The following is a 23,385-nucleotide window of genomic DNA, read 5'->3' on the forward strand; positions in this document are numbered from 1 at the left end:
CTATTAGGCCTAAGGTGGAAGTTCTTTTACACAGATCTATGTGAGAGAAAGAGTAGTGTATGATGGCTCTTAAGATGATTTGCAAAAATTCTTCAATGTGCTCCAGGTTTATTCTCATATTCCAGGTGGATGATGTGGCTGTAGTGCTGTAAGCCGCCTAGAGTGGTCTATTGACTAGATAGGTGGGATATAAATAAAATAAATAAATAAAGTTATTTACAGAAAGTTGGAGTGCAACTCCTGTTTAACTATCCAGTTTACTATAACTGAGTATGATAATCCAGGTTGGTAAAATATTTTAAAACACAGCAGTGGAAATTATATCTGATTCCCTCTCATTGTACTGAATGTTGAACTTTTCACGGCTCAGGTTGCACCAAAAATATATTTCTAGTTTAAAAAATTGTTTCCATATGCATCCATTTTCCTCATCAAATGCAGGTATAAGTTTCACTGAATTCAGTATTATTTATTTCTGAGCATGCATACATACATACATACATACATACATACATACATACATACATACATACATACATACATACATACATACATACATACATACATACATACATACATACATGATTGCACTGTCAGCACTTCCGTTCTTACTCAGGTCGGAAGTTCTGGATGTGTATTATCGAGGCAGACTGTATCTCCCCATCATGCTTCTGAGATGAAGAGACTTTGGATGTCCCACACAGCCAATTTTGTGAGTGGATAATAATACTGCAAGACAATGGCAGCCCTGAGATGGAAACAGTCACTAAAATGGTATGGGAAAAGTTGGGCCTAGTCAGATGCAGCAGAATGGCCATGGCTAGAAAGAACAAAACTACAGCAGATCTGGCATGTCATGGCTCTAGTGACCTCTGGCTGTGAAATATATACAGTGGTGCCTCGTTTGATGACGTTAATCTGTTCCAGCGAAATCGCTGTAGAACGAAATAATCAAGCGAAAGTAAAAAGCCCATTGAAAACTGGTTCAATGCGTCCCAATGGGCAAAATACCTTGGCGTCCAGCAAAGATCCTCCATAGGGCAGCCATTTTCTGGTGCCTGTAATGTGAGGAATCCATCCTAAGCATAGCGGGGAGCCATTTTGAACAGCAGGCAGCCATTTTGAAAACTGACGATCAGCTGTTTTCTGATTGTCGCAAAGTGAAAAATCGGTTCCCGAAGCAGGGAACCGATCATCGTGAAGTGAATTTTCCCCATTTAATCATCGTTTTGCGATCACAATAGCGACCACAAAAAAACACATTGTTAAGCTATTTCATTGTTAAACGGGGTAATTGTTAAGCAGGGCACCACTGTAATGATCTAGGCCAAGTCTCTACAACAACACTGCTGACGATTACCAAAATGAAAGTTAAATTTGCACAGGAACATGAAGCATGAGTTATCTCCTAGCAATTACATTTCTCTAATTTGTACTACAATTCTAGGATTTACTCAGGACAACTAAGCATTGTTAGCATCTTGTCTCTTTTAAAGTAGGCTTTTCTCAAGGTAGCTGTTGCTTTCACTCACCAGTACCACACATTTTTTACATTATATTTTTACCCCCAAATCTGTAATGATAAAGAACATCAACAGATTTACTTTGCAGAAGAATTTTTAATTATTTTTAAAAAATATACATAACTTTACAGTGTTTTCAAAAACTTTCTGAAGTCCTCTATTTTAGCTTTGGCAACTTCTATGCAGAATGCATCATCAGGCAATGTTACCAGTTTTTCTAGGGAGACATAGTTTGGCTGCTGTGGATCATATTGTGCTCTCCGCAGAAATTCAAGGAACAGGTGTCTTTCTTTAATTCGTATTAGCCTTGAATTAAAAACCTGAAATGAGAAATAGCTTGGGAAGAAATCACAATGGAATCAGTGGGACAAAAATCAGAGTAAATATGGTCAGGGTTGAATTATAAGAGATTTAGGAAGAAACAGTCGAGGCACTTTAAAGTGAATAATTTTTCTTTGTCATATCCTTTCATGAACTAGCCCACTGCTTTGGAGGCATTTAAGATTAACCACGTCCACAGACTTCACTTTAAATGTGAACAAAGCCAGATATGTTAAATCTATGTGCTTGTATCATGTACAAAAGGCACATGACATACTTTTGCCTTTACTATTGTTACTATTAAATTAGCTTACAATTTGTTACAATGCCTTGTTGTTGTTTAGTCGTTTAGTCGTGTCCGACTCTTCGTGACCCCATGGACCAGAGCACGCCAGGCCCTCCTATCTTCCACTGCCTCCTGGAGTTGTGTCAAATTCATTCTTTTCTTTGGGATGGTTTCTGTTGCTGTCTCCTGGATAATGTTACGAGACTCCATCCAAAGTTCTTCAGGCACTCTGTCCACCAAATCTAGTTCCTTAAATCTGTTCTTCACTTCCACTGTGTATTCATAAGGGATGTGGTTTAGATTATACCTGACTAGCCCAGTGGTTTTTCCTACTCTCTTCAGTTTAAGCTTGAATTTTGCTATGAGAAGCTGATGATCAGAGCCACAATCAGCTCCAGGCCTTGTTTTTGCTGACTGTATTGAGCTTCTCCATCTTTGGCTGCAGAGAATATAATCAATCTGACTTCGGTATTGCCCATATGGTGATTTCCATGTTGCCTCTTGTGTTGTTGGAAAAGAGTGTTTGTGATGACCAGCTTGTTCTCTTCACAAAACTCTATTAGCCTTTGCCCTGCTTCATTTTGAACTCCAAGGCCAAACTTCCCTGTTGTTCCTTTTATCTCTTAACTCCCTACCTTAGCATTCCAATTCCCTAGAATGAGAATAACATCTTTCTTTGGTGTCAGTTCTAGAAGGTGTTGTAAGTCTTCATAGAATTCGTCAATTTCAGTCTCCTCAGCATTGGTGGTTGGTGCATAAGCTTGGATTACTGTGATGTTGAAAGGTCTGCCTTGGATTCATATTGACATCATTCTATCATTTTTGAGATTATATCCCATTACAGCTTTTCCCACTCTTTCGTTGACTATGAGGGCTACTCCATTCCTTCTGTGGGATTCTTGCCCACAATAGTAGATATGATAATCATCTGAATTGAATTCGCCCATTCCTGTCCATTTTAGTTCACTGACGCCCAGGATGTCAATGTTTATTCTTGCCATCTCCTGTTTGACCACATCCAGCTTCCCAAGGTTCATAGATCTTACATTCCAGGTTCCTATGCAGTATTTTTCTTTGCAGCATCGGACTTTCCTTTCACTTCCAGGCGTGTCCGCAGCTGAGTGTCCTTTCGGCTTTGGCCCAACCACTTCATTAGCTCTGGAGCTACTTGTACTTGTCCTCCGCTCTTCCTCAGTAACATGTTGGACGCCTTCCGACCTGAGGGTCCCATCTTCCAGCGTCATATCTTTTAGCCTTTTGTTTCTGTTCATGGGGTTTTCTTGGCAAAGATACTGGAGTGGCATTGCCAGTTCCTACTCCAGGTGGATCGCATTTAGTCGGAACTCTCCACTATGACCTGTCCGTCTTGAGTGGCGAGTGGCCCTGCACGGCATAGCCCATAGCTTCCCTGAATTACTCAAGCCCCTTCGCCACGACAAGGCAGCAATCCGTGAAGAAGGTTAATAGGAAACATTCATGGGTCCAGCACAGTATAGCAATCAGAGGGCTGAATTGAACTTCAGAAATCCAGGTTCTAGTTTCCCACTGGTCCATTAAAATCAAGGCATTCTCTGTTAGTCTGACTTGTCTCACAGGTTTGTTGTAAAGAGGGAGAACCACAGCCATGTATACTGCACAGAGCTCACTGGAGGTAAAGCAAAATAAAAATAGAACTAATAAATAATAAAGGGTCTCACCTCAGGAAAATGAACAATGAGCTTATGTGGAATGCCCATTGTGTTGTGCAAGTAATCAAAGATGGCTGTTAGTTTTCTTTTATTTGCATCTAAACTCCTCGGGACTGTATGTACTATGTGTCGAATTTCATTCCGATTAAAACCAAGTTCTAGCTCAAATGCCTGAAGAGGAAAATAAAATGCAATAAATTCAGATCCCATAGCTTAAGACACATGACAGAAGAGATTTTATATTTAGACAGCATACTAAGATGCAGAAAACAAGATACTTCTATGATACTTTGCTTTGAATAAATGCTACACTGCCATCACAGCGGCCAAAATCCTTTTGGTGTATCTTTCATTGCATATTAAGAATATTTAATTTAAATTAATTGAACACTTCTTATCCCCCATCTTCAGATCCTGAGGCTCTTTAGGGCAGCATTTGGGAGCATCACCATGCTGGGGGTGAGTCTTTAATAGCCAAAAATCGCTGCTGTGGATCACTGGTGGCAATCTTGATTTTTGCTATTAGAGCACCCAGAACCCAAATCTTCCAAAGGCTTCAACAGGGGAAAAAGGAGCCTTAGCGTGTGTGTGCTTAAAATCTGAGAGGCAAGGATGGAAAGCTTTTTATTACTTTGGATTAAACATTCCCATTGTGCAATGATATCCTACCTGCATGGTATAAAGCTGTGCAAGAGGATCTGGGCCAGAATGATCTTAACACAGATCACTTGGGATGAAGAGGTTTCTAAACTGCTCCTTTAGTCCATTTTCTTTTAATGCCACCACAACTATTCTCAACCAACACTGAAGTCCTGCCTTTCAAAGTCATACTATTAACTATATGGTGATTTCACATTTTATTCATGGGGAAAAAAAGGATATACTATGGCTTTCTTCAATTTTCTCTAGAAGGAAAAAACAGTAAACTGATGCCATAGTACTTTGGACACACCATGAGATGACAAGTCTCTCTGGAAAAGAATTAATTCTGGGAAATTGGAAGGCAACAGGAAAAAAGGAAGGGGATTTACTCAATAAAGGAGGGCTTGAATTTGCAAGACCTGAGCAGGGCTGTAATGACAGAACCTTCTGGAAGTCATCAATTTATATGGTTGCCATCAGTGAGAAGTAACTTGATGAGATATAATGAAAACCATCTTCTTCACTTGCACTTAAATCTGCAAGATGCCATTTTATCATCTCATGGCAGATAAAAATAAAGAGTTAAACTGTCACAAGTGTTTTATGCATCAGAGTGATAATACTCTGGATCTCCATGCAGTAAAGTCCGTGTGCCATGAAGGAAAATGCAAACTTTGAATCAGAATTCCAGTATTTATACAAAGAAACTAAATGTACTCTTTCTCCAAGACTCTGCCATCCAATCCTACAGAGCAAATAATAAGATCAGGTCATTATTCGAAAGTATTAGAATTATGTAGTACTGCTGCCAATGTAAAGTTATCCCAATGTTATAATACACTTGTCTTCTTGCAGCTGAAAGTTGTAACAATGACTCTATTATACTATTATAATAATAAGACATACCCTCAGATTTTCTTTAATATGTTCAAGACCGCCAGTCAGTAGCCTAGGGAGACGAGTCACAAGTTCTCTGGTCTGTGTTTTAAATAGAAACAAGCTACAGATATGTAGGTAATATGTATTAAGTTATTATTATTACTATTTATTTGATTTATATACCACCCATCTGGCAGCGAGGGCCACTCTAATGAAATATAATCTAAGTTGCATCCAATGAAATATATATTTATGCTAATATTTCTTTAGTTATCTTTACACAGAGACACTTCAAAGTAGTGCTGGATTACTGTACTTTAAGTGTAAATTCATCATAATGTGAGAAATGTGTGACTTTTTTCCTATATAATTGTAGACCACATGGGTAGAAAATGTGTGAAGATATCACACACACAGCAATTTAGAAACACATATTATGTTAGAAAATGAACACTTACGCCATAAACCAAACATTTCATTTTCGTTTTATAGGAAACATATTGGGCCAGATCCAGAGTTAGCCATGCTTACAAAAGATCCACTGAAACTTAGTTATTACTAACTGAACAGCCATTTATTTTAGTAAGTCCTTCAAAACAAGGCCAGGTCTGGATTCAGCCCAGTAAGTACGAGGTAGCCTTCAGTCAATGATTCACAAGAAGGTAACTGTTTTAGCCTTACAAAATTAAGTTGTTTTCCTACATGCATATTATGGGCACATAAAAAAAAAAACAGGTTACCTCCCATGTGATAAAACATATGAGTGGCCAGAATTCTATTGCTCCTGCTGCTGATAGGAGTATAAATCTCAGCAGTTAGCTGCTGCTAGTAAGAAATCAGGGGTTGTTTCTCCTGTTGCACAGCTGTTGTGTGTCTTGTCTGAATACGAAATATAATCCCAGCTTCTTAACTGGTGGCATTTCATCATTGAAATCTATGCTGATGGTGTTGCACAAGTGTAAGTATTCAAGTGAAATCCAGCCAGTGTGCTTGCAGCATTTATGTAATCTCAGCAGAAAACTGCATGACATTTCAATAGACCGTCCGCTAATGAGGGAGATCTCCACATGTGTGTTTCCTATACAGTGGGGTCTTGACTTGAGAACTTAATCCGTATTGGAAGGCGGTTCTCAAGTCAAAAAGTCTGTAAGTCAAGTCTCCATTGACCTACAGTGCATTGAAAACCGATTAATCCCGTAACAGGCCGTTTTTGTTCCATTTTGGTTTTTTTCTGGTCTGTAAGTCAAATCTCAGTCTGCAAGTCAAACCTAAATTTTGCGGCCAGAGAAGTCTGTAACTCAAAAAGTCTGTAAGTCAAGCCGTCTGTAAGTCAAGGGTCCACTGTATAGTTACATACTATTTTTTGTTAGACTGTCTTTCAGCCGTCTCTACTTGCCCAACATTGAATAAACACTTTCCTAAACCTGCCATACTCCTCCTTACAAATTCTTAACAGAAAAGTTCTCTACACTAGAACATCCACTCCTCCAGTTATTTGAAATTCCAAGTCAATAGCCAGAATCCTACTGGTGTTTGTGTAACGTCTGTGTAACTTGCCACAGCTAACTGTAGTTAATTGATGAGGTACCAGGGTGAGTCTCAGTCATGTGCCTGGTCACACCTGATTGTGTAGTTATGAGCCAGTACTTTATCAAATAGCTACAATTAGCTGTAGCAAGTTATGCAAACCTTATGCAAGCACCAATAGGATTCAGCTAATATATTACTATTATATATCAACATTATTCACATGTGCTTGCCACCATGAATCAACTCTGACTAATTGTGACCTTTTTCAAGGTTTTCCAGGTACAGAATACTGTACTCAGAAGTGGTTTGCCACTCCCTTCTTCTGGGGGCATCCTGGGACTGTGCAGCTTACCTATGGCCACACAGGCTGGCTCTATTTGTAATAGGCACAGTGGGGAATTGAACTCCCAACCTCTAGCTCTCCAGCCACATACCTAAACCACTGAGCTACAAAGTAGATTTGATTTAAATCACAATTAAAATTTTAAAAATCAGATTTTTTTGACAATTTAAATCAAAATATAAATTGTTTAAAATCATGACTTAAATCAATTTGATTTTTTAAAAAAAATCATTGATTTTTACCCACGCTGCTGAATTACTAGAAATCTAAAATTCATTCAGTAGAATATGTAACAATTCAATGTTTATTGTGTGCCCCTGACCAGTCTGGATGCATGTCCCTGTACTGTCTGCTCAACCCTTACATACTGCTCTAAGACAGCAGAGTCAGAGGCAATATATTCAGTTCCTGTGATGCTAGAGATTGCTGCTGCCTGCTTGTGGAACTTGTGAAATTCTTTCTACAGTATGTCCCCTCAAAACTTGGAAAGCAGAGCATGAAAAACCGCCCAAGTAGAAACAAGAAGGTACCTTTCGCGTATTTAATCCAATTTCATTTTGGAAGAAACCTAACCTATTATCCAGTCTTTCCACAGAAAAAAGGAGTAAATATGGAGCTCTTGAGACCATTTCTGTAATGGCTTCCTTGCTGAATTTTTTTGATGTTAGATAAGTTATTCTGGAGAAGAAAAAGAAAGAACCAATTAAAATAACATTGATCAAAATTTACTCAGCTATACCAATTGCTCAGGTATCAAAATGACAGATGTTATCATATTATTTATAAGCAAAGCTGCCGAAAGGGTAGAAAACTCTGTAGGTACAAGAAAAAAAAAACATGATTTCCAATCAAAGGCAAACAAACATTCTAGAACAAAACAATTCTTAAGCATTAGTTTAATGGTTTCTAGCGTAACAATTCAATCAGTACCAGCCTAGTTATACCAGGCAAGATGATCTTATCATTTAAAACACCTTATACACTAAGAGAAACACACAAAATTACTACACTGACAATCAAAAATTAATTTTAAACAAATGTCTCTAAAGAACTGAACGTTTTTTTAAAAGCATATGGAGGCCATCAGCTACATCCAGTTATAAAGAAGCAATGGGCAAAATCCACTGGGGAATTTTTCTTGTGCACAAGCAGTCAGATGTTGCTACTCATAAGCATATAAAAGCATGAAAGCTGAAGGGCTAATGTCTCCATAAATGCTTTTTTTAGGGGGGGAGCAAAAACTATGTCATAAACTATGGGCAGAATTCTGGTCTATGAACCAAGCAAGCACATTAACACTTTCCAAGCTTATCCAAGGAGGTATCCAGTGCCTCCTTGTGCAAGCAGAAGCCCAGTTCTTTCAAGGGGGCAATCTCTGCCCATGCAACAAGCCAGAGACAGAACAGATTTACATGCATAATGTTTTTTCAACAGCCTATTATTCTAAAATTTGCTTCCTCAAAACAAATCATACAGCTCTATGAAATATTATATAGTTGTTCTCAATTTACTTAGCTCCATTCATCTTAGCAATGGTATTTCTGGATGTTGTTGTTGTTTAGTCGTTCAGTCGTGTCTGACTCTTTGCGACCCCATGGGCCAGGGCACGCCAGGCCCTCCTGTCTTCTTTCTGGATACAGCGACAGAAAACAGTGCTCAGAACAATTTTGTCCTCAGCTGCAGTTCCACAAAGATATAATGGAAATGAGGGCAGACCAATGCAGAGAAAAAAAAAAATGCTCTGCTGGGGTTTCTTGAGCCATATTTGATTTCAGAACCTATCATTCCATTTCCACCTTTGACTTTCCATTTCCCTCCTCCAACTGTGTTTCAGGCCTCCATGGCCACTGGGCATACTAGACTGGGGATTCCTTGCTCTTTGGGTTTTTTCTCCTTTCCTTTTGAATATTTCTGTAAGTTTCTCCAAACCTTGCCATTAATCAAGTCTCTCATGTGTGAAAGGAGCAGTTTGGTTTATATGAAAATGAGCTTGGTGTCAGCACACCCACTCATAAGATGTCTTGCATAATAGGCAATCATTTCATTGCTGTGACAGAACAGCTTATCACAAGATGCCTGTGCTTGGTCAACAGAACTGCTAATCTTTTTTACTACTTGGCTTTACATTCCCTCTCAGAAGCAGATTCTGACACTTTAGATAAATATATGTGGTCCAGTTTATTCTGTTTTAACAGCATTATGCTAAGCACATATTACCTTGCACACTAAGATCTAAGTAAAATACTTTTCTCTTCCTCTCAGTCAAAGCAGCTGAATAATAACAAATCTTTAAGAGGAAGGGTGAGGCAAGATAAACGGGTCCTTAGGCAACTTTCCCATCTTTTTATTTTCTTATAATCCGTTGTATCAAATAGGATCCAAGAATCATTCCACTGAAAAGAACATTTAAATTTTTCCCTGTTAACAATATTTTTTGTGTAACCACCCTTAAACCTACAGTGAATATAAAAAGTTTACATACCCGTTAAAATGTCAAGTGTCTGTGATGTAAAAAAATGAGACAAAGGTAAATCATTTCAGAATTTTTCCACCTTTAATGAGACCTATGAGCTGTACAACTCAGTTGTACAATAAACTGAAATCTTTTAGGTGGAGGGAAGTAAAAATAAAAAACTGAAATAATATGGTGGTATCTGTCTGCACACCATCTTATAACTGGGGATGTAGCTGTGTTCTGCAGTAAAAAATCACATTCAAACTCATGTTAAGTAGGAGTCAGTAGACCCCTGCCATTATTTAAAGTGCCTCTGAGGAATCCCAAATAAAGATCAGCTGTGCTAAGTACAGTGGTGCCCCGCATAGCAACGATAATCCGTGCCGAAAAAATCGTTGCTATCCGGATTCGACGCTATGCAGGGAAAAAACCCCATAGGAACACATTAAAACACGTTTAATGCGGTCCTATGGGGAAAAAACTCACCGCTATGCGGAAATCCTCCATCCGGCCGCCATTTTCGCTGCCCGGTAAGCGAGGAAAGGGCGTGAAAACGCTGCGGGTGACCATTTTTTCCCCGGCGGCCATTTTGGAACTGCCGATCAGCTGTTTTTAAAACATCGTTATACGATAATTGGTAAGTGAAATGCTTACTGATCATCGCAAAGCGATGTTTTGCCATTGAAAACATCGCAATGCGATCGCTTTTGCGATCGCAAAAAACGCATCGCTATGCAGATTCGCTGTTAAACGGTGCGCTCGTTAAGCGAGGCACCACTGTAGGTCTTTCCTGACATTTTCTTAGTCACATCCTACAGCAGAAGCCATGGTCCACAGAGAGCTTCTAAAGCACCAGAGGGATCTCATTGTTAAAAAGGTATCAGTCAGGAGAAGAGTACAAAAGAATTTCCAAGGCATTAGAAATACCATGTAACACAGTGAAGACAGTCATCATCAAGTGGAGAAAATATAGCACAACAGTGACTACCAAGAACTAGACGTCCCTGCAAAAGTGATGAAAAGATTAGAAGAAAATCAGTCAGGGAGGCTGCCTAGAGGCCTACAGCAACATTAAAGGAGCTGCAGGAATATCTGGCAAGTACTGGCTGTGTGGTACATGTGAAAACAATCTTCCATATTCTTCATATGTCTGGGCTATGGAGTAGAGTAGTAAGACAGAAGCCTTTTCTTACGAAGAAAAACATCCAAGCCCGGCTAAATTTTGCAGTAACACATCTGAAGTCTAGCAAAAGCATGTGAGAAAAAGTGTTATGGTCTGATGAAACCAAGGTTGAAATTTTCGGCCCTAATACCAAAAGAGATGGTTGGTGCAAAAATAACATTGCACATCACCAAAAGAACACCATACCCACAGTGAAATATGGTGGTGGCAGCATCATGCTTTGGGGTTGTTTTTCTTCAGCTGGGACAACGACCTTAGTCAAGGTAGAGGGAATTATGTACAGTTCCAAATACCAGTCAATATTGGCACAAAACCTTCAGGCTTCTGCTAGAAAGCTGAACATGATGAGGAACTTCATCTTTCAGCATGACAATTACCCAAAGTATACATCCAAATCAACAAAGGAATGGCTTCATCAGAAGATAAACGTTTTGGAATGGCCCAGCCAGACCCTAGACCTGAATATGATTGAATATCTGTGGGGTGATCTGAAGAGGGCTGTGCACAGGAGACACCCCTGCAATCTGACAGATTTGGAGCGTTTTTGCAAAGAAGAGTGGGCAAATATTGCCAAGTCAAGATGTGCCATACTGATAGACTCATACCCAAAAAAGGCTGAGTGCTGTAATAAAATCAAAAGGTGTTTCGACAAAGTATTAGTTTAAGGGTGTGCAGACAGATGCAACCATTCAGTTTTTTATTTTTACTTTACTCCACCTAAAATATTTCAGTTTGTTGTTCAACTGAGTTGTACAGTTCATAGGTCTCATTAAAGGTGAAAAAAATTCTGAAATGATTTATCTTTATCTCATTTTTTTAAAATCACAAACACTTGACATTTTAACAGGGGTGTGTAAACTTTTTATATCCACTGTAGGTTAATGTCTTCTTCACAGGATTTGAACTCTCCTTCCTCAAAAAAACACTGTCTATTAACTTTGTGGTCATTTTGCTCAGTTGATATTCACTATTAAAAGCATTTATAAACATTTATACTTGCTATCAACTTGTCACCAAGAGAATTCTACAATCATGAAACAAAATACTTTGTAAATGCCATAGGGAAAAAATGAAATGAAAATGAAATAGCAAAAAAGATCTCCTATTAACCAGCTTCAGGAAAGTGTTTAAGAAAAAGCAAAAATAATATATGCAAACACCATGCATTATTTAATCTGAAAGTAATGTGCATTGAGATGGGTCTGATTTTTTTTTTTGGATAGTAGATGTTTTATTTATCTGTTATGAACACTTGGTTATTACTAACTCTCCCCTCCTTACAAATATGACTGAGAAGAGTTCAACCAGGCTGCACAAAATTTCTGTATTCCAAGAACAAAGAAGCTGAACAATAAAAATTTGATTTATACATGAATAGTATACGTATTGGATTGGTTTTACCTTGTCTGTAGATCCTCCAAATCTTCTTTGAGAATATAAGGGTTTTTAGTAAGAAATGTCCCCAACTGATCATCTTTCAAACCAACATCCTTAAGGAATAGAAGGGTTTTTTGTATGTCTTTTTCAAAGTCCAACTGCAAAAGAAGCTGGCCTGCACCTCGACGTTTTTCCACTTTGGACAAATCAACTCCTGTAGCACATTAATCAAAAGATTCAGTGGAATCAACTTTAATTTCTTCATGCCACAGGCAAACAGTGAGTTTGTGTGCAGTAGGTCAGATCCAGACTTGAACTATATAGTGGTGCCTCGACTTACGAACGTCCTGACATACGACCATTTCGAGTTACAACCAGCTCTGGCCACAAAAATTTTCCTTGGCTTGCGGCTGGAGCTTTGAGTTACAACCAAAAAGAGGCAGGGGAAAAAAAGGTGGGGAATTCAAACTGCTAACCATTGGTGGCGAAGAGACTGCTTCTTTGTAGCTCTTTCGCCCCAGCGGGTAGAGTAAGTGCGATCGGAGGAAGCTTCGGACTGCCTGGTAAGGTAAGGGGCTGCTGGGCGCAGTGGTTAAACCGCTGTATTGGAGCTAAAACTGTGCTCAAGATCTGGGGTTCAATCCCAGGTAGCCGGCTCAATGTTGACTCAGCCTTCTATCCTTCTGAGGTCAGTAAAATGAGTACCCAGCTTGGTGGGGGGGGGCAATGTGTAGCCTGCATAATTAACTTGTAAACCACCCAGAGAGTGCTTGAAGCACAATGGGGCGGTATATAAGCAGCATGCTTTGCTTCGCTTTGCTTTCTGCTTTTTAAAAGCTGTTCTGGGTGGGTTTTGCAGTGTGGTTTTGGGCTGGGAGGTGGGATTATGTTTCTATGCTGTGATGGGTCTTGGGGGGGTTGCTCGCTTTTGGGGTTTTTGTTCCCCATTTCCAATGGGTCTTGGGTGATTTATTTGCTTTTTGGGGTTCCCCCCCATTTCCGATGGGTCTTGCACGGTTTGCTTGCTTTCTGCTTTGCTTTTTTTGCATTTCCAATGGGACTTCCATGGATTGTTTGCTTTCTGCTTTGCTTTTTTGCATTTCCGATGGGTCTTGCACGGTTAGCTTGCTTTTTGCTTTGCTTTTTTTGCATTTCTGATGGGTCTTACATGGTTTACTTGCTTTCTGTTTTGCTTTTTTTGCATTTCCGATGGGTCTTGCACGGTTTGCTTGCTTTTTGCTTTGCTTTTTTGGCCATTCCGATGGGTCTTGCACAGTTTGTTTGCTTTCTGCTTTGCTTTTTTTGCATTTCTCAAGGGCTTTGCACAGTTTGTTTGGTTTTCTTTTCTTTTTTCCCCTTTCGCCAGAACAGATTAAGTTTGTAAGTCGAGGCACCACTGTACTTAGAACCCACTGAAATGAAAGACATTTATATCATTGATTTAACCAGACCTACAGTATTTGTAAGTATGACTAACTCTGAATCCAAACCCATATTTTTACACATTTTGAGAGTTACACCATGAACTCTTTCCCATAGCTTTAGATTTAAACAGTGGCACCAGAGAGCTGTGACATGCAGCTATACATGAAAAGCTCAAAAGGTTGCTTTTCACGTTAACATCTTATTTGTGTAGCTCTAAAAACCTGAAATCCAAGATTTAAGGAACTGAAGAATGATTGGGTGCATTTGTTTCACTCTTTTCAGAATGCTTGTCACAGACAGATGACAGCAGTTCAATATGATAAGCACACAGTTTTTGCATCTTAAAGAGCTTGTAGGCAAAAATAACAATGTCAAGCAATAACAGTCTCATCATGGAGATGTTTCTGCAGTGGCAACACACCTTCTTAACTACACCACCCACCTTATAAAAAAGGTATCTCATATTTTTCTACATATTACGCTACTCTATAGCTGATATGCCTACATAGCATTACACATTATATAAAAAGAAAAAAATATTACTGAGCTTTCAGTCTATCTCAAAGATGCCTACCTAGATGCACCAACTGGCGTAGTGTTTCTGAGTGATCAACATAATCTTTAAGTGTGAAAGATGCCAGAGGAAGTGGTGGCTTAGCTAAGATATCAATGGCTTCCTCTTCTGAAATCTTTTCCAAGGCAGATAAACATGATTCCTCTTCCAAACCTAAAGTCATTAAGAGTACAGGGAAAAAAACAGTTGTGAAAAAAAAATTCTGCATGTAGTAACTTATATAAAATTAACATCATTCTCCAAAGTTGGCAAACCAAAGACTGCCTCCGCTTTTTAAATGTATTTCTACTTCTTAGCAACAGCTAGTTCACAGTTTAGCAATTAGTTACAAAAAACACATTTTCAAGAGGAAGTCCATTTAAAAAGAAACAATGCTCCCAATGCTATAGTGGTCAGTGCTGAATCTTTATTCTAATTGTTGTCATAATTCTAAGCATTCAAGAGTTTTGGAAATAACAGTTGAACACATTACAAAATTAGTTACTGAAAAAAAATGATTGCACTGGAATAGTGAAAATCTTGTTTCAGTACTGATCCTGGTAATCAATAGCTTTTCTAACTTTGGGCAAAATCCTATTGCATAATTTTATGTCAGCATAATCCACACAGGGTACTGAAAACATTCAATTTAACTCATGGAAAGTTTCCCACACCCATCCCAAGCTTTCAGAGCTCCCTTTTGCCTTGGGAAAGCCTTTGCGAACCTCAAGATTTACCTTAACAGTAAAAAAAGTGGCAGATTGGGACTGCTACTGGCAAACGAGCAGTGGTTTTTTTTTACTGTTAAAGGCTTCTGTCCCAAGACTCCCAAAGGTTTCCACAGGAAAGTGGGGAGAGGAATGGGACAGTTTCCATGAGTTTAAATAATGTTTCCAATGCCTGATTTGGGTGATGCCAGTGCAAAGTTATACCAAAAGGATTTTTCTCACTGAAATGTTTTTATATACATCAGTTAAAGCATCAAAGTGAATCTGTGGACACAAACTAGAAGCTAAAGAGGGAAAAGGTTAAAATACATAGAATATTTCCTGTGGTCTATAGAAATGTCATGTTTATTTAATAATGAGGAGCAGTGTATAGAGTCTACGTGCCCACAACCTTTTCGGTTACACAAGAACTTCTGTCTCTCACATCTTAATATACTAGAAGTCATGTGCCCATTTCTCACTTCTGTCCATTTATAAATTCTCCAAGTTACTGTTATGTTACAAACTACATTTCATCCTGATTGCATCATGCTTTAAACAGATGATTAATTTTTTGTCTTACATTTACCTTCAAGTTTGCATGAATTACAAAAGCAAGCATAGTGTTACTGCTCGACGTGACAAAATATATGAAGCAACAGAAGGTGGAGTCATTGTTGCAAACAGTCTATGGTTATGCAAAAATTTTAATTCACCAGTTCCAGATGGGTACTTTTGTTATAGCGAAAAACCAAGCAGTCTCATAGACTCTTAGAAGTCCAAAATAATATATGTCTTCATGAATTCTAATCTATTAAAGTTTATGTTCTAGAAGTCCAGTGGAGGTATGGAACAAGATTTGAAACAACAATATAGCGCAGGAAACAGAACTGGTTAGTCTGATGTTCAAAGTATGAGCAGGCCTGACCTTATTCTGAACTTTCCCTGACCCATACTCCTTACAGTTGTGTTCAAAATTATTCAGCCCCCAATGCTGTAAAGGGGTTTAGGGATTATAGTGTACATTTGGAATTGTATTCAGAATGAAATCCTACAAGGACGTTTTAAAGAACCAAATGCAACTAAAATAACATCAATTGTTTATGTAATACAGTAGTAAATGTTTCTTTTGTGGTTTCTTCATTGCCACAATTATTCAACCCCTTAAAGACTACCACTCTGAAGAAGAGAGGTTCATTCAGGTGTTTTCGATCAGGTATTGAAAACACCTTTGGATGTCACCGAGCACCAATCAAGCATAATAAGCACCAATTAGGCAGCTTTAAAATGACTGTGATACTCAGCTCCTTCTAGACATTTACTGGTGTGGTTACAAACATGGTGAAGTCAAGAGAATGGTCCAGGAAGACAAGAGAAGAGGTGATTTGTCTTCACAGGAAGGGCAATGGCTATAAGAAGATTGCAAAGAAGTTAAACATACCAAGAGACACCATAGGAAGCATCATTCGCAAATTCAAGGCAAAGGGCACTGTTGAAATGCTACCTGGTCGTGGAAGAAAGAAGATGCTGACTTCGACTGCTGTGCGCTACCTAAAGCGTAGAGTGGTGAAAAGTCCCCGTGTGACTGCTGAGGAACTGAAAAAAGATTTGTCAGATGTGGGTATAGAAGTTTCAGCTCAGACAATAAGGCGCACACTGCGTAATGAAGGTCTCCATGCCAGAACCCCCAGGCGCACCCCCTTGCTGTCTCCCAAGAATAAGAAGAATTGACTGCAGTATGCCAAAAGTCATGTGGGCAAACCACAAAAGTTGTGGGATAGTGTTCTGTGGACTGATGAAACAAAATTAGAACTGTTTGGGCCCATGGATCAACGCTATGTTTGGAGGAGGAAGAACAAGGCATATGATGAAAAGAACACCTTGCCTACTGTGAAGCATGGCGGAGGGTCAATAATGCTTTGGGGCTGTTTTGCTTCTGCAGGTACAGGGAAGCTTCAGCGTGTACAAGGTACCATGAATTCTCTTCAGTACCAGGAGATATTGGATGAAAATGTGATGCAGTCCGTCACACACCTGAGGCTTGGGAGACGTTGGACCTTTCAACAGGACAATGATCCCAAGCATACCTCCAAGTCCACTAGAGCATGGTTGCAGAGGAAAGGCTGGAACATTTTGGAGTGGCCATCGCAGTCACCAGACTTAAATCCGATTGAGAACCTCTGGTGGGACTTAAAGAAAGCAGTTGCAGTGCGCAAGCCTAAGAATTTGACTGAACTGGAGGCTTTTGCCCATGAAGAATGGGCGAAGATACCCGTAGATCACTGCAAGACACGTGTCAAGCTATTCTTCACGTTTAAAAGCTGTTATAACTGTAAAAGGATGTTGTACTAAGTACTAAGATTGAATGTCACTTGGGGGTTGAATAAAAACTAATAATGATGTGAGCACAGAAAAGACATTTGTGGTTATTTCATTATAAACTTAAGGTTATATTTCTCTGACCTACAAGTGCCTCTTTCATGTAAATGTAAGCAAGATGACTGAATGATCAAAATCAATGTCAAAATGGCCAAAACATTCAATTTCAGTGGGGGCTGAATAATTTTGAACACAACTGTATATATTGAGATTTGAAACTTCACTAAGAAGCAAACTATAATTTACTACTTAACCAAAGCAGTTTCCAATTCTGTTAATTCTAGCAAACTGTAAACAAAATGGCAAACTATTTTATTGCACAGATTTATTTATTCAATTTGTACAGTATACCTCCCTATAGTGCACAGCACTCTCATAACACAAATTGAGTCTGGCAGCTTCCAATGAGAGGTCAAAGGGCAGGCAGGGCCCAAAACTTGTGTTTGTAACACCAAGCCATGCTTTGGCATTAAACTGGAAATGCCTCCAAGGGTCTGATGGTACCTGAAACATCACCATTTTTACTGACTCATAATTTTTACTTCCCCAGATGAACACTAGCCATCTTATCATAATAAGATAAGCAGTCATAAGCCACCATCATGCACTTGTAATACAAGGGGACCTACAAAACCAAAATGGGGTGCAGGTCAGGGGAAAATGGTATGAGTAGAGCACACTAAAACATAGCCATTCCTAGACTGTGATATCCTAGATGCCAAGAGCATCAACAGAAATCTGATATGGCTCTGTGATTGTTCAGAAAGGAGGAGCAGAGGTAAGAAAAACAATGCCTTTGTTATTCTTATAAGGAATATAATGGTACTATAGCTATAGACCCACAAACCAGTTTATACAATCATAGCTAAACATATCATGGTTTGAGATGAAAAAACCTCTGCAAATGCTTAGGGTTATTTTAAACATCCCAGTATGTGCATCAAACCAATAGAGGTTTCATTGTTCAAAAACATCAAAATAATAAGACTGTGCTCTATTTTATATGTTCCTGCTAATCCACTACAGCAGGTTGGGATAATAATATCTTATTCTATGTATTTATGGCCTTTTAACCTCCCCCCCTTTCTCTAAGGAGCTTGACATACGTTGCTATTTTATTCTCACAACAATTGTGTGAGATAGATTAGGTACAGAGAACATAACCAGTTGAATAAGAGGTAATGAATGTTATGGCTGAGAAAAAATTCAAATCAGGGCATTTCCATCTAAGTACAACATGGAACTCTGTTCAATATTTTAACATATAGCACTTCATCTGTGAAAACTGCCATAGCAACATGACCAGGTCACACAATCACACATGAGTGGTACATGCTCAGACTGCAAGAGCAGCTTATGTAGTTGGAGTTCTGTACTTATAAATATAAAACAGGATACTACCATGAAGCTATCACTACCAGAGTAACCAATTTTATGCTATATTTTATGTGAATACCCATTTACACAATCACATATACCACTGTGTCAGAAATATAATGCAAGGCTCATCCCCTTAGCCACAAGTAAATAATTTTTTTAAAAAAATGAACGGAAGATGTGACCAAACCTTTAAGGGTTTAAAGATGTACAATAATTTCAATAATTTGTAAACCTAATCCAATAATTCCAATGTCATCACCAGCAAAAAATGCAAAAAAAAAAATGAAATGCAGAAGAAATGAGAACCACAACTATTTTCATTACTCTCTCATACATTTTTTCATCACTTACCTTCTTCAGTATCTGAACAAGGTTCTGTTTGAGTTTCCAATTTACTAACAGAAGATAGTGTTTTATTTTCAGGAATATGATCTGGTTCAACACTTGAACTGCAGAACTCTATGTGATTATCAAAAAGAAAACTTCTTGGGTTCTTCACTACTGGTTTGCGACTTCTTCTTTGAGGTGAAAGCAATGGGAAACCCCATTGTTCCAGAGAATATGTCCATGTTTTGATGGACTGTCTTCCCAGTTGTTCTGTACTGTTCACAATATTGTATGTCTTTAGCAAGAAATGACATCTAGATGTTTGTCGCACTAATGAAGCCATCTTACTGAAGGTGCTCTGTAATAAAACACCATGACAAAGAGATGTCACAGAACCATTAAAAACAATATTGTATTCAGAGCTTCAGCCCTACTGTTAGCCAGAGTGAGGCACAGATGCTGGGGTGCAGTGGCAATGTGCTGGAGAACAAAGTGGAGTGCACTATGTGCCTGTCCTACTTCCCCAGTATTGAAGTACGGTAAGACTCAGTTAGCAGTCTACATGGCTTTTGCACATGGAGCTAGCCAAGGAGTAACCTTGTCCATTGCCTCAAGCAGTTAAATGTCTCAGACCAGGTAAGTATCTCCTCGTTACTTTCATGGAAACAGTGAGCTAATTTCATTAGTATAGAAGAAAAATCTAAGTGTATGGATAAAATCAGGACAAGACCGTATGATCCTCAAAACAATACAAATGCAGGAACAGGCAATACCTTTACTGGGCCATTAAGAAAAAAAAAGATAAAGTGAGCTTTCAATAATAATTTGTCTTCCTAATTCCTCTTCTGCACCAGGTTTTCATGGATAGTTCCAAAATTGTATGTTTATATTAAAGTCCCTAAAATTTAATGGCCATTGTTGAGGGCCAGGTTTAGCTTCTTAAATGGAGTCTGCAAGAGTCACTGATTTAGAATTTATTATATCATTCTAAGTAGGAAATTTCCAATTGTCCATTGTACCCCTTTTATATAAGTCTGCAGAGAGGGGTGGCAGAAAAAGATGGACAGGGTTGAACAGAGAGAGGGGTGACATATAGAACCTTTTATTAAATTGTACATCAGATTCGGCTCTGATTCTACCCACTGCATGGTTCTCTAAAGAAAAAAATGTTCTCTACCCTGATTGATAACACTGGTCTTGAGCAAGACTAAGCAAGTATAGGCCATGGACCACATGTGGCCCCTCAAGACCCAAAGTGTGGTTTCATGTGCTTTAAAAAACATGCAACAGGATCCCCCCTTTTTTTTACTTAAAACCCCCCACCCTCCTCCAGCTGCCTGGATCCAACAGCAATACAAATCATGGTGAATGATCCTAATCCTTTGATCATAATCTTGGAATATACCACTAGGACTAACATCAGGGATCATCCTCATTGCATATTTCTGAAGTCATGTCCCAGCCAGACTCCCCTATAGTCATCAGTCCCAATTTATAGGACATAAAATAGAGGAAAGGACTATACCTTATTTCCTGCGGCAAAGAGAACTAAGCAAGAAAGGAGAATCTATTTCTCTTACATTTTCAAGGTACCACAAACAAAGATACGTACTGTATTCATAAGAAACATGTAAAAAACCATATACACTTAATTGCAAGCTTGAATCATTTACTGTTATACCTTCTATACATACAATCTTAATTTTAATACCTACATATAATTAAAACATCTGTTTGTCTATCTCCCAAAGATTTTTAATTCTGGACACTGAAAACAAATAGAGAAAGACAGGGCAGTGGGCAAGAGAAGGAAAAGCATAAGTACTAGGCAGAAAAGGGGGGAGGCTGTCGGTTTTTAAAACAAATTCCCAAAGCAAAAATGGGCAATGCTTTCAAAATATGACCATCGTAATATGAAAAACAGGTAAGTGTTTGAGTTTTCCCTGATTCCACTTGGTGGAAGACAAAAAGTAAAGGTTCCCCTTGACATTTTTAGTCCAGTCATGTCTGATTCTAGGGGGCGGTGCTCATCCCGTTTTTCAAGCCGTAGAGCCGGCGCTTGTCCGAAGACAGTTTCCGTTGTCACGTGGCCAGAATGACTAGGGAGCGCTGTTTTACCTATTTATCTACTTGCATTTACATTCTTTCGAACTGCTAGGATGGCAAGGAGCTGGGACAAAGCGACGGGAGCTCACTCGAGCTCACTCCGTCGCGTGGATTCGATCTTATGACTGCTGGTCTTCTGACCCTGCAGCACAGGCTTCTGAGGTTTAGCCCATAGCGCCACCACGTCCCACTGGTGGAAGACAAAGAGAAATGTAAATGTACTGTACATCCTGGGGCTTCAGAATTTATAAAGCAAAACTGATTCTATATCCACATGTGAAACCCATTGTCCCAAAGTTTCTACCCGCTTGCAATCTCCATCGAAGGATTTTGCTTTAGAGATCCTGAAGCCTCAACTTTTGGCCAGGATATATTTTGACTTTTCCCCTTCTCTCTTCTCTCCCTCAAATTCTGCAGTGTCCAGCCTGAGTAAGAGTTGTGCAGCACGCCTCCTTCATATTCACACCCTAATAAAGGTATTATCTGTGCCTTGTTTCAGGGTTTCATAATGATTGGGAGAGCTCTGCAACCCAATTTTTAAAATGTTTATAAGATCTTAACTGTTATGTTGAATTAAGTATACTTCCAATTACGGTGCATAAGGACTGCAGAACAAAAATGCTGCTTGGCACTTAAGCCTTATTTCCAAGTAAGCGCGCACCGGAGTTCATCCTTATGCCTGTCAGAAGATGGAGACAATCTTGAGACGTTACTTCGAAGCAAAGCGGTAGCCTCTGAGAAATTTTGGGCATTGTAGTCGAAAAACACAAACCTGCACAACTCTATTAGGAAGTAAGCCCTCTTGAACAAGGGCATCTAGGACGCCTGTAGTGATGTAAAATTTCTAGAAATTCTGAAGCCGCATGAAACGGCTATGGGGGGAAAACCGGGGAAAACACAGTTCCCCCCCATTGTTTTCCGTGCCCCATCCCAAGAGCTTCGCCTCTCTAGGCCTGCCTTGGGGGGGAACACGTCCCCCACCACCCGACGGCACACAACCCTGTTCAGGTCTACCTGGCACAGAATAAACATCCCTCGGGGGCGAAACCATGGAGGGGCGGCCGCGACTCTCCGCCGCTGCCTCAGAAAACGAGCTCTTCCTCGACGGGCGTCTTCCGGAGAAGGACCAGCGCCAGGGCTGGGTTCGCTCCCGCGTTCCGCCGGCTTCAGAGGCGCGGGGCCCTTGCAGGAGAGCGCGGCGACCGGTGGTTACCTGGGCGCGCAGGAGGCCGCGGCGTGGCTCTCCTCCGGTTCCCGCCCCTGTTCCCCTCGGAAGGCCCACGCCGGTCCCCTTGGCCCCGTAGGCGGCGAGGGCCTCTGACGCAAGCGAGGAAGGCGAGTCTTGCCGGGCGGCACCTCCCCGCGGCCTGCGGCGGCAAAGCAAGGCCCGGCCCCTCCGTAGCACCTCCTCTTCTACCTCAAGCCTTGCCTGGGCCGCCAGCCGCTGGTGGTGGTGCTGCTGCGGCGCCGCGGTGTGGCCGCCCGCCCTCCTTTCCCTCCCTCGCTCCCTTCCGACCGCGGCCAGGTTGAGGCGAAAGCAACGGGGCCTCGCCGTCCCCCCCCCCGCTCCGAGGGGGAAAAAAAAAGAGGCGAGCGGAGCCATGGCGTCGTATGGGGGGAGCCGGACTCTGAGCAAGGACGACGTGAACTACCGGCTGCACTTCCGCATGATCAACGAGCAGCAGGTGGAGGACATCACCCTGGAGTTCTTCTACCGGCCCCACACCATCACCCTGCTCAGCCTCACGGTGCTCAGCCTCATGGCCTTCGCCTTCACCAGGTGCTCCGCGCCTCCCCCCGGGGCGGCAAGCGGCGCGGCGGCGGGGGGCGGCAGGGATAGGAAAGGTCGGTGGGCAAAAGGCGCAGGAAGGGGAGGAAAGGCTGGAGGAGATCGGCCCGGGTGTAATGCAGAGCTGTGCCGCTCGAGTGGAGCTTTCCAGGGAGTAAGAGCCTGGGAAAAGGGGCCAGAGGGCTGGAGCATCGGGGTGCTGATCCTGTCGCAGAGCATGGCCTTGAAGGCGCTGGGTGCCCTAACCTTGGCTCTGGTCTAACCCTCGTTTACTGAGGTGAAAGGAAAGGGACTTGGAGATGCAATAGTAATAAAGCAATCTCCTTCCTCTTACAGCCTAATCCTAGGCTTGTTGACTCAGATTTAAGGCCCACAAACTTGGTGAGACTTGCTCTCAGAGGCGTGCCTGCCCTTTTAAGAGCACAGTACTTGTAACAAACACCACTGGATTTGTATGGTTTCATGTGTGTAGCTGTCTCTAGAGTGTGTGTT

At 40.5% G+C, this 23,385-nt stretch overlaps 2 protein-coding genes across 6 annotated transcripts in view; one reads left to right on the forward strand and one right to left on the reverse strand.

Annotated features, from left to right (window-relative positions):
• Positions 1-1,599: 1,599 nt before the first annotated feature.
• On the reverse strand, positions 1,600-22,707 carry MTERF3 (mitochondrial transcription termination factor 3). 3 transcript variants are annotated; one of them, XM_072999152.2, is made up of 9 exons: positions 22,119-22,219; positions 20,714-20,766; positions 19,023-19,356; positions 14,227-14,379; positions 12,252-12,441; positions 7,743-7,890; positions 5,367-5,438; positions 3,828-3,989; positions 1,600-1,843 (listed from the first exon to the last, which is right to left on the reverse strand). In XM_072999152.2, exons 3-9 carry the CDS (start codon positions 19,339-19,341, stop codon positions 1,649-1,651), a joined length of 1,239 nt encoding a protein of 412 aa, XP_072855253.2. In that variant the 5' UTR covers positions 19,342-19,356; positions 20,714-20,766; positions 22,119-22,219; the 3' UTR covers positions 1,600-1,648. The 3 variants fall into 3 exon arrangements, with proteins under 3 accessions (XP_072855253.2, XP_020640984.3, XP_020640986.3); XM_020785325.3 differs by lacking the exons at positions 20,714-20,766; positions 22,119-22,219 and adding an exon at positions 22,318-22,707; XM_020785327.3 differs by lacking the exon at positions 20,714-20,766 and having other exon boundaries at positions 22,119-22,311.
• PTDSS1 (phosphatidylserine synthase 1) overlaps positions 22,660-23,385 on the forward strand; it is a 39,820-nt gene continuing 39,094 nt past the window's right edge. Inside the window, exon 1 of one of the 3 annotated variants that reach the window (XM_072999151.2) lies at positions 22,660-22,789. Coding sequence is in view for 1 of the 3 variants with exons in the window: in XM_020785324.3 (XP_020640983.1) it covers positions 22,706-22,884 (179 nt within the window). In the remaining 2 variants the exon portion in view is untranslated. Of the gene's footprint in view, positions 22,885-22,930; positions 22,950-23,385 lie in introns of those variants that run through there. The other 2 variants (XM_020785324.3, XM_078393602.1) reach the window with 2 other exon arrangements.

Source organism: Pogona vitticeps, chromosome 4 (assembly GCF_051106095.1).
Source record: "Pogona vitticeps strain Pit_001003342236 chromosome 4, PviZW2.1, whole genome shotgun sequence".
NCBI lineage: Eukaryota > Metazoa > Chordata > Lepidosauria > Squamata > Agamidae > Pogona > Pogona vitticeps.

What these genes read in the sequence shown, in the direction of transcription:
- MTERF3 (XM_020785325.3), bottom strand. Translation starts at nt 22,707, where the DNA reads ATGGCTCCGCTCGCCTCTTTTTTTTTCCCCCTCGGAGCGGGGGGGGGG. An exon ending in ATATTAAAGAAAATCTGAGG is followed by an intron (nt 3,990 to 5,366) that starts GTATGTCTTATT and finishes TTTCCTCTTCAG; the next exon opens with GCATTTGAGCTAGAACTTGG. An exon ending in TCATTGTTCATTTTCCTGAG is followed by an intron (nt 1,844 to 3,827) that starts GTGAGACCCTTT and finishes TTCTCATTTCAG; the next exon opens with GTTTTTAATTCAAGGCTAAT.